Source organism: Echinops telfairi, unplaced genomic scaffold (genome assembly GCF_000313985.2).
Source record: "Echinops telfairi isolate 266 unplaced genomic scaffold, ASM31398v2 ScPeMD7_443;HRSCAF=831, whole genome shotgun sequence".
In the NCBI taxonomy this organism is placed as follows: Eukaryota; Metazoa; Chordata; class Mammalia; order Afrosoricida; family Tenrecidae; genus Echinops; species Echinops telfairi.
Window position 1 is genome coordinate 84,851,892 of NW_022104341.1, and position 14,894 is coordinate 84,866,785.

General features: G+C 61.0%; 1 protein-coding gene across 1 annotated transcript in view; it reads right to left on the reverse strand.

The window, feature by feature from the left end:
* Positions 1-14,894, reverse strand: part of PTPRF (protein tyrosine phosphatase receptor type F) — a 79,267-nt gene that overhangs the window by 20,598 nt on the left and 43,775 nt on the right. Inside the window, exons 8-13 of the mRNA XM_045291816.1 lie at positions 13,229-13,240; positions 8,115-8,384; positions 4,983-5,564; positions 4,716-4,852; positions 4,354-4,498; positions 462-464 (exon numbers count right to left, since the gene is read on the reverse strand). Of these exons, the coding sequence (XP_045147751.1) occupies positions 462-464; positions 4,354-4,498; positions 4,716-4,852; positions 4,983-5,564; positions 8,115-8,384; positions 13,229-13,240 (1,149 nt within the window). The remainder of the gene's footprint in view (positions 1-461; positions 465-4,353; positions 4,499-4,715; positions 4,853-4,982; positions 5,565-8,114; positions 8,385-13,228; positions 13,241-14,894) is intronic.

The following is a 14,894-nucleotide window of genomic DNA, read 5'->3' on the forward strand; positions in this document are numbered from 1 at the left end:
CCCGCAACTCCCTGGTTGGAAGACAGGTGGAGATGCAACCGCAGGCTTCTGACCACCAGAGGCCACGCAACCTGTCCTCTCCCTACTCATGCCAGCACCCAAGCACAGTGCTATTCTGCTGTCTCCGACACCCCCATCCAGTCCCCACTACTCCGATCTTAGCTGGGCGCTTCTTGCCCACAGCCTTTGAATGTCCAGCTCCACTGGAGACAGCCTCGGAGATGAGATTTACACACGGCTGTCCCAGAAGCCCCGGCTCCGTTGGCCAGTTGAGCCTGCACCCTGGGTGGTGAGGTGAGGAGAGGGGTGGTGGTCGGGGTGCCCTCCCTTGCCCGCCTGCCCCGCTGCCGCCTACCGTCCTCGTCAGTGCGCACCAGCACCGGGCTGCTCTCGGGGCCGGGGCCCACGTCTGTGTGCGCCCGCACCCACACCCGGTACTCCGTCCACTTCTCCAGGCCCACCAGCTCCCAGCTGGAGTGCTCGCGGCCGACGCCGTCCACCACATGCCGCCGGCGGTCCTCGCCGTCCACCGCCTCGTAGGCCACGGAGTACTGGGTGATCAGGCCGTTGCGGCTGTCGGCTGGCGGCGGGACCCAACTTACCCGGACCGTGGTGGAGCTCGTGCTCACACAGGCCACCTTCTGGGGAGGGGCGGAGGGGGCTGGGGAAGACAAATGAGGGGAAGCAGGCAGATGGAGGGTGGGGGTCACAGGCACAGGGGGCTGGACGCTCAGCCGGGCAAGCTACTCCCCAAGTGTTACAACAGCTCCAGGGGGCCCCGGGGGGGCAGGCTGCCTCCACGCAGACAGACCGACAGCCCGGCTCCCCCTGCCACTCGGGCTCTTCACACATGCGCTCACACGCATACACACCCGATCTCTCCCTCTCTGGCACAGCCCCGCATGGGGTCTCCCACTCATGCAGATGGCGTCTCTCACATGTATGGTGCTGGAACACGGCGCGTCTCACACACACACACACACACACACACACACTCATGCCACCTCTCTCCCGCAAGTGTGCTGCCTCACAAGCAGACAGCACTGCAGACGCACGGACACGTGGCCATCCTGTTCAGCCCTGACGGCTACACAGACAGCAGCCTTCTGCTCACAGCTGCACCTGCCTGAGGCCACGTGGTCCCCGAAGCTCCTCCGTGTGAGGCTGCTCTGGCCTGTGCGTGCCTGGACGGGAGGGTCTGTGCCTAACCCGCAGGTCACCCCAGAGACCGCAGTGGGCTGGACCTGAAGGTGGTCGATGGCTCTGGAGGCTCAGCGAGGCATTTGAATTGCCGTCAAACCCACCAAGCTGCCAGGCAGAGACAAGACTAGGCCAGTTCTCTCCATCCCCTCTCGGCAGGAGCAGCCCCTGTCCCCGCTGGGCACCCTGCTGCTGGCATGGGCTTCCTCTTTGGACCAAGTCCGGCCACTGCCCTGTCTGGGAGACTTGGGCAGCCCCTGTGACTCCCTGGGCCCAGCCCCTCACCCCGCTCAGCTTCCTCAGCCTCTGCCTCGCACGATCACGGCCCACACGGGCCACTGTTGGGAATGGCCTTGTCCTGGGACACACCTTCCTCTCTGGCCGCAGCTCAGCCCCTCAAGGGTGCTGCACCCTCACCCCATCAGAATCTCCGCCCCCTGGCCCCACTGTTCTCGTTACGAGCCCTTGACTCATGGTGACCCTCTCGATGGACAACCAAACACTGCCATCCCGTGCCAGCCTCACAATCCAGCCCCCGGTGGCAGCCACTGTGCTAATCCGTCTTTCTAGGGCCTTCCTCTTTTGCTACCCTGCTGCTTGACCAAGCAAGATGTCCTTCTCCAGGGACCGGTCTCTCCCCATAGATCTAACATGTCCAGAGTAGGTGCGACCAAGTCTCACCATCCTTGCTTCTTGGGGACATTCTGCTGCACTTTCTCGGAGACAGTCCCTGGTACTTTCGAGTCTGCAAACACCCTAACTCAAAGGCCCCGCCCACTTCTTCAGTCTTCCTCATTCAACGTCCAACTTGCACGTGCATGCGAGGCCACTGAGAATCCCGTGGCTTGGGCCGGGTGCACCTCAGTCCCCCAGTTACCACCATCCCTGCTTTTCAACACTTTACAGGGGTCTTGTGCAGCAGACTTACCCCGTGCAATGTGTGTGTCCTTTGATCTGACTGCTGCTCCCATGAGCACTGGTGCCTGGTCACCACCCTCAACATTCAGCTGAGAACCCGAGGTCCCGCGTGTCACCACTGTTGTACCAGCACCCACATCTCCGCACAACGCCGGCTCCTCACGCCCCTACGTGGCATGGCTCAAGCCCTGAATGGATCCAAGCCTCTGCCCGCTCCAAGGGAGCCACTGTGCTAGAAGCCAGTCGCAGGCTGGTGCCCTACAAACCCATGGCCAAGAGCCACATGAGGGCCCTCCATGGCCGCGGGTGCCCTGCCCGGCTCCCTCCTCCCTCCCTGGAAGGGGCATTGGAGACCCCTGCTCTCCACACTTCCAAGTTTGGACGCTTCCCACTAAGAGCGAAACCTTGAAGTCTTCCAAGAGCAACGCCTCCACGTGCTGCTACCAAGCCTCCCTGCGAGTGTTTGCACCACTCGCTCTCCTTCCCTCCCGAGAACGGAGAGACAGCCCCTCCTGCCCAAGGTCGCGCTCAACCCACACCCTCGATGCTGAGGCTCCAGCAGCTAGCTTTCCAAACTCTCTACAGCCTTTCCCAACAGCACCTAAATACGCTCAAGGCTTTCCCGTCTTAAAAGAAAAACTCTTCCCTCCGACCCACAGCCGAGTGAAGGCTGAAAATGTCTGACCTTTCCGTCTCTATTTCCTTACCTCCCAAACGCCACAGGGAGTTGGGCTTCAACCCCATCCTGTCACCACAATACATGTCCAGGGTACCTCCCGCCCACTGCCCCAGGCCACCCAGCAGCCCCTGAACTCTGCTTGCTGAGTCTTCTCCTCTCGCAACCCCCAAGACGCTCCCCTCTCCAGTCTTCCTCCTCAGCCCAGGCCCTGGGACCCAACAGCCTCCCACAGCCAAGCCCACCCAGGGGGTGTCTCCCGCGGCTCTCACACCCCTCCCAGCAAGCCCACCCACCTACTCCATCATCTGTGAAGAGTTGGGAAGCCTCCTCCCAGGCTGCCCTGCCTCCTCTCTACAGAGCAGATGGAGAAACCCTTCCTGCTTGGCCCCTGCCCTGGAGATCCTGGCTGCGCCAGCCACACTGGCCTGCTCCTCGCTCCTTGCCTGTGACAGCCCTTTGTGGCTCCAGGGCCCTGCCCGATGCCCCTGCACTCCAGACTCCTGTCTGCTCACTCGGCTGGCACCACACTCCCTGTCCCTGCAGGCTTCAGTGGACATGCCCCTTCCTCCAGGATGCCTTCCTTGACCGACCCGCAGTTGTCAGCGGTTTTCCAGGCCATGACCCCAGGCCAGCGTCCGGAGTCAGCTCTGGGGGTTCAGAGCACTACCCTGTGGTTGGCAGTCAAGGAAGTGCTTCGTTATGTGACCACCCGGCCCGGAGCTGAGCATGCACACCCTCAGGGTACTTCCTGTTCAGGGTCCACCTGACCCAGTGGACTGACTGGAGGGTGCCTGCAGGGAGTGGCCGTGGCTGGCCGACAGAGCGAGCAGGCACAGGCACAGGCGGGCTGGTGCAGCCATGGCCCGGCCACACGGCCCTGGAGTCACGCACACTGCCTGCTGTGGCCGTCTCAGTCCCAATCATCACACACAACCACACGCGTGCCATCAGCTACCTGATATCCCGGTGCTGCCCACACAGGCAATGCCACATACCCAGTCAAAGCCACCAGGACACAGAGCACACCACGATGTCACTTAGATGCCACCCAGCCAGCCTCACTGGCAACCGCACACACGCATTCTGGCCACACACCAGCCTGTGGCAGGCATGTACACATGCTTAGTTTTGGACCCATGTGGTGCTGGCTCAACGATGAGGGCTTCTCGCGGTGGGGGCATGAGGGAGGGAGCACGGGTGATGAGGAGGGAGGACAGCTGCCACAGCTGGTGGGGACAAGCGAGAGATGCCGTCCCATCACTGAGGAAGGCCCAGCCCAGCCACAGGGAGACTGAGGGAGGAAGGGCAGGGAGGCACAGACACAGACTTACCTGAGCAGGGGCTGGGGCGGGAGGGAGGGGCCTGAGCGGAGGGCAGGGAGCAGCCTCCTGGACAGGATGGAGGGCACTTACCTGTCCCTCTCTCGAGGTCCAGACCCAGAGCCTAGACCAGAGCCCAGTCTAGGGTCCCGCAGACCTGACCACCCACCTGGCTGAGGGGGCAAGGGTGTGTCCCCATCCCATCTGTCAGGGTAGCGGCCTTGAGGAGACACTCACTGGACTGTGCTGTGCGAGCCTCAATGGTGGGGGTGAAGACGCCCACGCCCAGGTCGGAGCGGGCCGCCAGCTGGAAGTGGTACAGGGTGTTGGGCTTCAGGTCCTCCAGCGTGTAGGAGGAAGTGGGGTCGAAGGTCACTTTGTGCTGGAAAGGCAGGGAGCAGGCACTGACCTCTCTGAGGCCATCGCCCAACACGGACTGAATTCTACGCCTCAGCACCCACCACGGGCCCAAGGCTGGCCGAGAACGCCGGACTACCACAGGCTACGTGGGCCACGCAGAGAAGCAGGTCCCGAGCCTCAGAAACCACCCGAGGGAGCTTGCAGACCCCTGCTTCCACCCTGCCCGTCTCGAGGCTCACCTGTTGGCCTTCCTCCTCGGCCGCCCAGTACACCAGCTCATACTTGATGATCCGCTCCTGGGGGGGCAGCAGCCATGACAGCTGGACCCTAGTGTCTGATTCCGCCTCGGCCTGGAAGTCCGCGGGCTGCGCTGGCACTGCAACACCCCCATGCCAGGCGTCGTCAGGCTCACCAGTCCCCCTCCAGGGCACCCAGACCCAGGCCCAGGGACGCAGAACCCCCATCCTCATGGACTCGGGTCCTGGCTCTGTGGAGGCCACACTCACCTCCCTGCTGGGTCTTGACTTGGATGGTGGGGCTGGGAGGGCCGTCACCCACAGCGGTGAAGGCGAGCACCCGCAGGCTGTAGGTGATGCCAGGCAGCAGGCTGCCCACCGTGGTGAGGAGCCCCGCGTCAGTGTTGTGCTTGTGCCAGGAGCTCAGGGGGCGGCGGGAGTCCGGGGTATAGTAGACACGGTAGCCCCGCACCAGGCCGTTGGGTTCCTCAGGGGGCTCCCACTGCACCAGCATGGTGCTGGCGCTGAGCATGCGCGCCTGCACGCGCCGCGGCGGGCTGGAGGGCGCCTGCTCACCAGTGCGGGCCTGCACCGCCTCACTGGGGGGTCCTCGTCCGATACTGTTCACCGCCAGCACGCGGAAGGCGTATTCCGAGAAAGGGCTGAGCCCCCCAATGCTGTAGCGGGTGGTGGCCACCCCGTCCACCTCCTGGAAGGGGCCCTCTGTGCCCGAGGCCCGGTACTGGATGCCGTAGTAGGACACGGGCTCTGCGTTCCCAGAGTCCCAGGTCAGGGTGACGCTGGTGGCAGTCGTCTCTGTCACCACAAGGTCAGCTGGAGGCTTGGGCAGAGCTGTGGGCAAAGGGGACGGGTCAGGGCTGCCCAGAGTCAGGTTCCCAAGAAGCAACCTTGCCCTGAGTGGGGGTGGGGCTCGCAGGCTGGCTAAAGCAGCATGGCCACCGAGGACGCACCTACGCCACGCCTGGGACTCCCTGGGTCCTCACACAGGCTGTGAGGCAAGCAGGGACTCACTGAGGCACAATGGCATGGTGTGACGCACCAGGGCCCCCTGCAGATGGAAGGCATGCAGGAGCAAGTGGCAGAGTGAAGCGCGCCTCTGCTCCCTTGCTGTTCGCGTAAGAGGGGCTGGGGGTGTGGGGGAAGCCCACCAAACGTGGGCACCGGACTTGACTCTGACTCACGGCGACCCGACGGGCAGAGCAGGGCTGTCCTTCAGGGAGTCTACACTGCAAATCTCCAGGGAATGTGGCCACAACAGGCTTTGAAACCAGGATGGAAGGCCTGCCACTTTGTTTTTAAAGAGCGTTTTGTTAACCCTAGGTTTCTTTCCTTTCATATGAAGTTGGTAACTTTTCCCCTTCCTTTGAAGAATTGTACCAAGACATTACATTTTTAGAGTATTTTAGGTAATCTTGACATCTTCACTCTATTAAGTCTCCCTATCCATGAGCACAGGACATTCTGCCACTGTGCAAGTCTCTTGGTTTCCGTACAAAAGTGCTAGTGTTCTTTGAGTCTTTTGTTTCTCTCATTAGTATCTTATCTTTTGGGTAGCTGTTACAGGTGGTATGATGCTTTTAATATGTGAAGTTATTTCTGGCCTGGCTTTTGAGATTGTTTTCTTTTGGTGAAGATACACACAACGTAACATACGCTCATTCAACAATTTCTACCTAGCCCAACAGACTCTGTAGTTTGGCTTGAAGGGATGGTAGAGAAGTCCTGGGTCCACAGTTGGCCAATCATTCGTTCAACAAGGAATTATCACATGCCCTCTGGGGGCCTGGGAATCTCTACCCAGGATGCCTCCGCTGTCAGACCTGGCAATCTGCTTCCAGAAAGTCAGAGCCATGAAACCCACACCACACGGAATGGTTCTACTTTGAACCCATTAGGGTGGTCATGAGTCAGCGCTAACCTAATGGGCATGAATAATCATTGGGTGTCACGGGACATGCCCGAGCCTGGAGACAGTTATGCAGACAGTCTTGTCCCTGCTCTCCAGCGACTTTCACTCCAAGACGAGAGCGATTCATAAACGGTTGATAAAACCTGCATCCAAGGGCAGAGATAGGTGTTGAGACTGAGGAAGAACCTGGTGTGTGTGTGTGTGTGTGTGTGTGTGTGTGTGTGTCTGTGTGTGTGTCTGTGTCTCCAGGGTAGCTCACAAGCTGAGAACTGGGAGTGCAGGGAGGGCTGGTGCTTGGCGCCAGAATCAGTGTGGCCCGTGTGCACCCTGAGGGAGAGGCTGACCACACTCCCCCTATGGGCAGTGGGGAACCCACGAGGGGTGGTGGCAGACCCCCAAGCGCATTTTCAAAGCATCCCTCACGTCGCAGAAATGGTGGTGGCACGGAGGGAGGGCAACTGGAGAGAGCTCGTTCATGCCTACGCCCAGGGCTCTGGGCTTGGCAACGAGCAGGAGGGCAGCACCCACTTCCTCTCTTGGCTGCTAAGGCATGACCTCCTTCTCGCTGAGAGGTCCCTAACCCCAGGGGGTCTGGCGGTGCTAATGGGGAGGAGACGAGCTGGAGTCAAGATCACTCAGTGTTCAAATCCCTGCTCTGTCATTTACTGCCGTGCTCCAGTTTCCTCACTTGTAAAAACGAGGGTCATAAGAACAACTCCTTCCCTGGGTTATGTCAAACCCAGCAACCCCCCCAAAAAAAATCCCCCCAAAAGCCCAACCACCCCAGAAAAACAAAAAACCCAAACAAATTCACCACCATCAGGCAGATTCCAATTCACAGCAGCCCTCTTGGACCCAGTAGAACTGCCCCCTTTTCTTCTGTGGATTCGAACTGCTCCCCATGTCGTCTATAGCCCCTCGTGTCACTCACGATGCCACCAGGGCTAAAACTAGAAGGAACCTGTGCACAGTGCCTGCCACTTAGGAGCTCAGGAAAGCTTAGCCAGTCTTGGTGGCGCGAAGGGGTTTTTGTTGCTGTTTCTTTTTCTTCCTCGTATTCGCTGTTAGTGTAATCATTATTTTTAATTATGGCAAAGACATACACAACAAAACACTCTCCGATTCAACAACTTCAATGTGTACGATTCAGTGCCGACGATTCTCTCCCCTGGTGGCACGAAGGCTAATGCGCTCTGCTGCTATCCAGAAGGTCAGCGGGCGAGTCCGCCCAGAGCTGCCCAAGAAGAATCCCACGGAGCAGCACAGCTCCAGCCTAACACGTGGGCTCACCACGAGCGGGAGCCCACCTGACGGAGGCGGGCTTGACGGGATTCTTACCAAGGCTCCTAGTCACCCCGACCCCTCCCTCACCACGAAGGGTGAGGGGGCCCAGAGCAGGCACCCAGGAGGGATGGCTGACCCCAGCCCTGCCTGCCCCACAGCAGCCAGGGTCCCTGGCCCCACGCACTGACCTTTCACCGTGACCTGGGCCGTGGCCTCGATCATGCCCAGCGAGGAGATGGCCACGCAGGTGTAGTTGGCGGAGCGGATGACGTTGCTGAGCTCTAGCACGTTGCGGCCCACTGGCATCTCATCCTCCTTGGTGAGCTCTTCGGCCCCCATCATCCACTTCACGTAGGGCATGGGCGCGCCCACGGCCACGCAGGTCAGGTTCACGCTGCCACCTGGCATCACCTCCTGGCTGCTGGGGGGGATGGAGAAGCGAGGAGCCACCCGGCGCACTGTGGGAGGAGGGAGAGGTGCACTCACGGGCCAGGCCAATGTGTATGGGCCGGGGGGCCCTTGTCCAGCAGCCCCTCCCTGTCCTGACCCCACCAGGACCTGCGTGGGTGCAGCATCTTACTCTAGAGACATCTGGCAACCAAGCTGCCACCTGTCAGCCCAGGGTGGCCCTGCCTGCCCAGCATGACCTAGGGGCCCTTCGCAAGGTCCAGGCCTGGTCAGGGTCACAGGCCAGGTCACCTTCCAGTCAGTGCCGGCCCCTGACCCTCTCCTAAGGGCGAGTAGGACACCAAGGAGAGAAACTCAGGCACCCTGTGGTAGAGGGTGCTCCAAGCATGGCTGGGGCAGGGCAGCCGGTCACGCTCTCTAAAGCCACTGCCTCCTGCTCCAGAGTGGTGTGGCCACCTGCCTGGGCCTCAGCCTTGCTCACGGATCAGCCTGGGAACCCGAGGGAGGGGCCTGTTCCTGGGCAGGAGAAGGACGGAGCCAGGCCGGGGACGTGTTCCGCGGGCAGGATGGGCATGACGATGGCAGTAACAGGATGAGGGCGCTGAGCAGACAGCTCTCTGCGCCGATGAACAAAGGTCTCAGGAGAGGCTGGCTGTGCCTGGCCATGGCCTCCGGCCTTGGGCTTCCCTGGTCAGAAGCCATTCTGACCCCCTCCGCCCAGAGGTGCAGCCGGTAAGCACCCCACACGCACGCTGGATGTGGCAGGCTTGGCACAGACACTGGGAACATGCAGAGAGGGGGAGGGCAGGCCACCTGTGGCCATGGGCAGGCATGCTGGGCATGCAGAGGGGGCATGCTGCTGTGGGGCGGAAGCCAGGTACGTCCCACACGGGCACCGGTCACTGAGGACTCTCGCTGGGAAGCCTGAACATGCAAAGGCCCCACGGCCGGAACACCTCACTGTCAATAGCAGGCCCTGCTGCCTGTCAAGCCCATGGCAGGAACCAGAGCTGGAAGCAACCACAGAGGCTCTCTGGGTCCAACCTCTGACCTCACTGCAGAGGGGGCACAGCTAAGATCAACCACGCATCCAGGAAGTCACCTGGCCCGGTCAATGCCACTGCCTTAAAAATCTTCCCAGCCTACTCATTTTGCTCCAAACCCTAACTGGCCCCACCAAGGTTCACACCGCCACTATCTTCCTCGGGGCAGTGCAACGGGTTCTTCACCAGTCTTCCTGCCTTGCATCCTACATGCCCCTGCGCCTGCTAACTGGTCTTCTGCTCATCTGACTGCATGGCTCTTGTTTAAAACCCTGGCTGGGCCTCCAATGCCTTACGGTCAAGTCTAAGCTGCTCAGCCCCGCTTTACATAGACCTTGCCTCCAGTTGAGCCCTCCCAGCTACACCCAAAGGCAGTCCCCAGAGCCTGGCAGCCTGAGCGTCCTGGGCAGGCTCCGCTTCCCAGTGTGCCTAGGCCCCCGGGGCGCCTCCTGGCGGACATTGCATGTTGCTGCCTCTGCCTACAGCCACACCCCGCCTTCCTTGAGAGGAAACCACCTCTCTCCCCGAGCTCCACCTGTGGAGCTCCACCTGTGGGCCACGTGACTCAGCTCAGGGTAACAAGACACAGCCAGGAGCCGCTGGCAGAAACTGCCAGAGGAGCAACTTTCTCTGCTCGGTGTCAGCCAAGTTGGGTGCAGAGAGCCTGGAGCAGCTGGGGACCACCTCTCACCGCCAGCAAGCACCACCTGAACCTGCCTGAGAGGACAGACAGGCAGATGTCTGGCCAGACGGCTGCCGCCCGGCACCCAACCCTGCCCGGCGCCAAACCCACTTGTACATTTTTCAGTTTTGTGAGACAAGTGTTCCTTGTTTGGCGGAGGCTGGTGTGAGCTGGGGTTCTGTGCCCGCCCAGTGCTGGGAGTCTGTGATGAAAAGTGCCAGCACCCCCACACCCAAATGGCAAGAGGGCGAGGTTTGGGGGCACAAAGAGAGAGGTTGCCTAGCCCAGTGGGCCTGGCCCCAGGGGCGGTGATGGGGTGATGGGAGGAGAGGCGCAGGTGGGCAGGTCTGTTGGCACGTCAGGCCCAGGCCTGCCCTGAAGGGAGGGCCAAGTGCAGCCCTGGCTTGGGAAGAAAGGCTGAGGGGGCAGCCTTAACTGACCAAGTCTTTCCTGTAGCCCGAGCCAAGGGCTGCCCCAGCTCCTCACTCGTGGGCGTCGAAAGGGGCTCCCGAAAGGGACACCACTCTTGAGCACTGGCTATGCGCCAGGCGCTACTACCCAGTGACGGTCACACACGCACAGGCGTGCAGGAACGGGCTGTGGGAGCAAAGGGCCCTGGCTGGCAGGCAGGCAGGCTCGGAGGGGACCCAGGGCGGGGCGAGGAGCCCTCATGGCTGCAAGTCGGACCCTGGTTGGCAGTGGTAGAATCAGGGACTGAGTGCCCGCGGGGGCAGAATTAAGAACCCCAGTCGGGAAGTGTGTCCTGGGCCTGGAAACCTTGGACTTGAACCTAAAGATCCCTGAACTTGGCTGGACGTTACTCCCAAAAGGCCCCTGGAGGACGGGGTGCTCTGGGTGGGCGAGCTGCAGATCTCACGAGTCAGTGTCGGGGCCAAAGCCTTGCTGTAAGAAAATGGAGGGTGTCTCTGGAGAACCCCCCCACTTCAGAGTCTGGGAGGTCACAGGTGACCCAAAGGGTATCTCTAGGACCAGGCCCCCCAGGCGCCCCGCCCTTCACTCCCTCCCAAGGACAGTGGGGTTCAGTCACTGGACTCCAGCGAAGCAGGACTTCCTGGGGCACAGACCACATCTCCCCTGCAGGTCATGTGCGTGTGCACCGGTGTCTACGTCCGCTGTGTGTGGGGGTGGGGAGAGAGACCAGCTTCTGGGGCTCTGTTCCTGGACTGTCCAGCCAGCCATCCTTGTCCCTGCGCCCAGGAGTGGCTGGGGCCTGCAGCAGCAGCAGGCCCTCGTCCGTCCTTTCCTGCTTGGACCCACCCTGGACTCCTGACAGAAGCCGCAGCAGGAAGGAGCGCTGGGAACTGGGAGGGAGGCACTTAGGGTCTAATTCTGGGCTCCAACAATGCTGGTCTAGTACGTTCCCCGTGCATCCTCAGTGCTGACATTTTACAGACAATTTCCAAAACAGGGCCCTGCCATTTCTGGATTATATTTCAGCTGTAACTTTTAAGTCTAATTATTTGCGCTGACAACCCCCTATAATGGGGCGGCGCGGCGCCCGGCGGCACCAGCATTCAGCAGAGTGACAGCCTAATCGCAGGGGGAAGCAGCCCCGCAATCCGCATTCACTCGCGGAAAATAACACAACATTAAGGAGGGGAGAAGGGGCAGGATCCACTGTATCAAGATAAAATAACTCTTTAATAAATAACCTTGTGGCTGGTGCAGAGCAGTAATTAAATGCTGGCGCGCCCGGCACACAGTTTTAAGTAAAGCTGGAAAAAAACGTAAGATGTAATTACCAGCGCCAAACGAATTACCAGCCCCGGCAAATCCCCCCAGAATATTTAGAAACTCATTTCTGCCTTCCCGTTAAATATTTGTGTACGTGCTTATTTTCGGTGGGACCACAGGGAGGTGGGGTAGGAGAGGGGGCAGAGGCGGGAGGGGTGGGGGGGACCTCGGCTGCAGCCCCGCTCAGTCTCTGCTGATGGCTGTTTTCTGAAAGCCGGACAGATCCGCCCCGTCAGCGAAAAGGCAACGACAAAGGCGACGCCGAAAGGCCCCAGAGCTCCAGAGCGCACGTGGCACAGGGCTGATACCTGAGCCTCGGCCACAGCCCTCCTCCGGCCGGCTTGGCTCCCACAGAGGACAGGGATGCAGAGGGGAGGGCGATGCTGGTGGCTGGGGCTGGCTCATGGGGCTGGAACTGCACTTTTGCACAAGGGCGGTGCGTCTCCTCTGACCGGACCACACAGACCACAAGAAAGACCACTAGACCCTGCTGCTGAGTAGGGCCCCGCCCCAAGGCTGGGCCGAGAACTGAACCTGTTATGGGCAGACTCTAGAACGCATGTACAGGGAGTGGAAGCCCTTGCCCACCCGATCCCCGGGCCTCAGTGCTTCTCCCCTCGAGGCGTGCACAGGTTACAAGCAACCCTCTGTCAGCCAGCTGAGCACTCCCGGGGTCTGAAGGCCCAGCTATCTGCCGAGGAAATGTCAGCTGTCAGACAAATGCCATCCTCAGACACAGAGGGGTCTGGGCAAGATGCTACATTTGGAGGAAAAGACCCGACACTGTCGGAACTTGCCCAGGAGCTGAGCTTCCCTGGGGCAGACCAGGGCTGTGGCTGCTCCGCCTGCTTCAGTGGGGGCCCTGAGGCCCCAAGGACCAGGTGGACACCAGGACTTTTGTCCTCAGCTGCAGGATCGCCAGGGGGCATCCCACTGTAGCCTCTACCCTTCGTCTTCACGGGGTTTCGGCTGAGCTTGGGGAGGCCAAAGTGGGTTTAGGTGGGGAAGGAGGAAGAAGACCCCACAGGTAGAATCGAAGTACCAGAGTTCTTACGTTTCACCTCTCACTACGACCACTCCCGAACGCCACCTGGCGCAGACAGGAGCCTGGCCCGGGCATACAGGTGGGGTGACGGTTTGTGCCATGCACCATGCCTGCCGGCCCACCCGCCCGGCAAGGGAGCCGCTAGAGGGACATGCAGACTCGTGGCGCTTCGAGGCCCAAGCAGCAGAGACATGCAGGGGGTGAGGGCCTCCCCACCCACCCTGGTCCTGCCCGCCTGCTGAGCCCGGCCGGCGGGCAGGCGTGGCTGAAGCGAGCCTGCGGGAGCTGCCTGAGCCCTCAGGACCCCGCTGACGGGAGCATCCCATCGACGGGCGGGCTGTAGGTGGGTAAGAAGTGAAAAAGACCAACCTTCTCGCTGATCTGAGAGATGAGAGTTTGGGTTGATGGCAGAGTGCGATGAGGATGAGGAGGGAATAAAAAAGACAAGGAGAAACACAGAGAGAGTAAAAACAGGCCACCTTCATCTGCCCACAGAGCACGGACACCAGACAAGACTGCCGTGCCCCGCGCGCGCACGCACACACAAGCACACGTGCCCACGGGTGCGCACGGACCACGCCGCTCACGACAGACTCTGGACTCATGGAGGACATGGTGGACGGGGACAGCCGGCAGGTGCCAGGGACACCATAAGCGGGGCAGGGACAGGTGGAAGGGGGCAAGGCGGGCCCCACCTAGGCTCTCACGCGCACCCCACCGCTCAGGCTGGCCCAGCAAACTGGGCTGTGGGGTCAGGGTCCCCAAGCCCACAAACCCCCCAAAGCACAGGAGCCACTAGGACCCTGCCCCCGAGGCAGGCGCCCCATGTGCGTGGAGAGGCAGCACTGCAGTGAGAGGGTGTGCTTGGGACCTGCGGGGAGGAGAGAGGTTGGGGAGACATCGCCCTGCTTGAGGCAGCCAGGACCCAGCAGTCAGGTCCCTGCAGAGAACGGGGAGGCGGGTAGCCCTGGTGAGGTTAGGCCAGGCTCCAAGGAGGGTGGGGCACCGCCCCGGCCCCTGGCAGCTGTGCACTGAGAGCTGGAGGAGGGAGACGCTGTGGATGAAGGAGAGGATGAGTCACTTGAGAAGAGAGTCAGATGGTGAGAGAGAGAGAGGCTGGTCCACCCAGCGTGCCTGGGCCTGCTAGACCGTGGGTGGAGCTGCGGGCAAGAGTGAGCAAAGTTAGAAGTCACCGGATGATCCATCTCCCTGGAGAATGCTAGCATGACAGCGGCGTGCCCACCACCATGTGCCTCCCATGTGGCTGGGGGCTGGGGCTTTCCTGTACCCGGAAATGCAAAAGGCACAGAACAGACAGGGCCTCAGAGGCAGTGGACGCCTGCTGGCTTGGGGACAGAGACAGGGAGTTAGGTGGGCAGGGAAGCGGGAGGAGACTGACCTCCGGGCCCATGGACGTGAAGGGAGGAGAGTCCGAGATGGCTGAAAGACCACCCACCTAAGAGCTGTGGTCGGACCAGGGCCATGTCCCTGCTGGAGGTATTTTGGCTTTCCTGCCTGGAAGTGCTATTGGCATGTAGTGGGTTAGGGATGATGCTAAATACCTCAAGGGCAGGGACACTGTCCCCACCTCCTGTCACAAAGACTCATGCTGCCCGAGTGTCCTAGTGTAAACCTCGGTCGTGAACTCTGACCTGGAGTCCGTCCGATCTTGATGCTGAGGCTCAGGCCCTGACAGAGCCACGTGGTGGCTGGCACAAGAAGCCCAGCGGGGAGGGTCACAGGAGCCTGCTGAAAAAGTTCCAAAGCTGCGGGGAGAAGGGTAAGGCCAGGCCTCCAGCAGGCCTGGCACCAGGGATTCTCTCGCCGAGCGTCTCGTCAGCAGGGTCTGCCCTGGGCCACAGGCAGGCCGTTCTTATCAACCAACGGGAGCAGGTGAAGTCAAAGTGGGGCCTAGAGATAAGACAGGGGGCTAGTCCACAGACACGGGGGTGGAGGTGGTGGTGGTGAGACGGGGCTAGTCCACAGACAGAGAGGGGTAGAGGTGGTGTGTGTGTGTGTGTGTGTGTGTGTGTGT